The sequence below is a fragment of the Triticum dicoccoides genome, chromosome 3B, assembly GCF_002162155.2.
Source record: "Triticum dicoccoides isolate Atlit2015 ecotype Zavitan chromosome 3B, WEW_v2.0, whole genome shotgun sequence".
Classification (NCBI taxonomy): Eukaryota; Viridiplantae; Streptophyta; class Magnoliopsida; order Poales; family Poaceae; genus Triticum; species Triticum dicoccoides.
Genome location: NC_041385.1, coordinates 772,032,073 through 772,034,377, shown reverse-complemented (window position 1 = coordinate 772,034,377; position 2,305 = coordinate 772,032,073). Strand labels below are relative to the sequence as shown.

The 2,305-nt window shown below is 47.5% G+C and overlaps 1 protein-coding gene across 1 annotated transcript; it reads right to left on the bottom strand.

Annotated features, from left to right (window-relative positions):
* Positions 1–352: 352 nt before the first annotated feature.
* On the bottom strand, positions 353–2,224 carry LOC119282151 (protein FAR-RED ELONGATED HYPOCOTYL 3-like). Its single transcript, XM_037562470.1, has 3 exons — positions 1,787–2,224; positions 1,328–1,615; positions 353–1,239 (listed from the first exon to the last, which is right to left on the bottom strand). The coding sequence occupies exons 1-3, from the start codon at positions 2,006–2,008 to the stop codon at positions 1,117–1,119; spliced, it is 633 nt and encodes a 210-aa protein (XP_037418367.1). The 5' UTR covers positions 2,009–2,224; the 3' UTR covers positions 353–1,116.
* Positions 2,225–2,305: the final 81 nt, after the last annotated feature.

The following is a 2,305-nucleotide window of genomic DNA, read 5'->3' as shown; positions in this document are numbered from 1 at the left end:
AAGGAAGAGGGGGGAGAGGGGAGGCACGCACAGCGGTCTAGCCACACTCTCTTATATTGTAGTTGCTGACAGCCGCAACACATTATGCATTAACTCAGATTCTCGCTTTCTTTGAATTTTGAAATGAGAGTGCCGCCCAAAACCTACCTGGTTCGATCTTTGATGCATGAAGGACATGTGTCCTAGCATAACATGGTCAGAGCTGCCGCTAGAATGCAGTACACATCCATGATAACCAAAGTGTTTCAGTCGTATGATAAAATCGCAGTTTCAAATCTTCCCAAAATTTACTAGTCAAAATAAAAATACAAAGAACATCACGTAAGCAAAAAAGACATCATATACGCTGAAACTCCATGTAGCCAACTAATTTATTACATCAGGTTTAGTACACTTGTTCATCAGAGTACACACATTGATGTCATCTCACTATAGTACCCATATGAAATGGTGTTCAGGGCATCAATTTAGCACAAGAGAAACATGCACACCCCCTGGAAGTGTGGCCCAAACCCCAGAGAAATGATTTTGCAAAACACAGCGCGGGAATCCCTTGCTTCATATTTGGAAATGAAAAAAAATAAAAGATCACTGCTTTGCTAAACCAAGTGGTCGCTTGCAGGTGTTTCGTCGATGACCTTCTATTCCGCAGTTCTTGCATTTTCCTGGCTTCCTCGGCTTCTTTGGCGCGTCACCCCTCTCCAGGCATGCCGTCCGCGACGACAAATGATGCAGAACTTGGTTCGCTTGCTTAACCCTTGGTACGGGGCTTTGTCTCTGCTGTTTGTCGGCCTCCCTGCGCCTCTTTGCCTGTTGGGGCCTTCGAGGCCGTGGAGGCCGTTGACACTACCAGAATGCCCAGCACTATGACATTGCCGTGCGACACTCATAGCAGCCGCATTTTCCATATTCCCATTGATCCTTGCTTCAGCTCTTTCGACGAATCTATCCTCAAATGCCAGACCATCCCTACTAGCTGCCAACGGTGCCCCACTCACCAGGAGAGCTTCCAGGCCTGCATGCATATGCTCATAACATGCAGCACTTGCATCGCCCATCCGCACGACTTCCCTGGCTTTCAAGTACAGTGTTGCATGCCTACATGTGAATGATAAGTTAACTGAGTTGTCTTTTTTGGTACTGGACCAAATGCTCCGGCAATATATCCCTTGCGTCTCTTGTCCATCCCTTAACAATGTGATGCTGGGGTATCTCCTCAAGATGCAGGATCTCCATCACCTGTGCAAGCAGACAAAGCGTTAGTATTCGTTACACACGTAATTTCATTTCCGTACCCACAGGAATAACCAAAGCGACAGTGGCTCACCCTCAACGCGTGGCAGCACAACATCCCAGTGTGCTCGAATTGGCCACATTCACATGTAAATATTGACTTGTCTTCGTTTATGGTAACCTCATACTCAACTCTGCTCCACTTCTCCCTTTTTTCTGCATTGTTGTGAGTGGTCTTGTACTTCCGTAGCCTCTCAACTTCAGTTACATTGTAGGCTGTTCCTTCAACTAGAAGGCGCCCAAATTCCTCAAACATACTCCTAGTATATATTCTGCTGGCATGACATTCTATGGCAAGGTTCGTACGTCTCACAACACCACCCTGTAATTTGCCAAAAGGAGGACATAACCAAATCAAATGAATTATTTTTTGCTGGTAAGTATTGCAACTGACATGTTCCATTTACAGTACCAGACACATCAACTTTTTGTTTTTCAGAAAGTGAATGCAGCATAAAGAAATTATCATTCTAGACAAAAAAAAAACACTCACAATCATGGTCCTCTTCTCTTCATAGCTCTCGTCATGTTCGCGGTCGAACTGCAACCGCATGTACTGCCTCACAAAAACATGCATTGGGCTTGCTGGGGGCATACAAGTTTTCAACATGTGGTTTGCGCTTTCACTCCGCTGTGTGCTTGTCATTTTTGCACAAAACACACCCCTGAAGTAAGGATTCGCCCATTTTCTCCTAGTTTCATAAATCTGAGTCATGTATGCGTGACTCCTGAGGTTATACTTATCCAGCAGCTGCCCCCAAGCTGCTTCAAACTCTTCTTCAGTTAAACATGTGGTTCACAACCTTGTGGAATTCTCCCAGGAAATCGCTCTTCTTCGTGTAAAGCGCTCCCTGGAAATCGCTCTTCTTCGTGTAAAGCGGACCCAGTCCTCCACCAGGCATTGCCCGCGGCCCGACTCCCCTCCCTAGGGTTCCCACCCCCGCCGCCGCTGGCGACCCCGCTCCCCCGCCGGCGCCGGCCGCCGGGCGCGCGCCTCCCGGCCCGCCCCGCT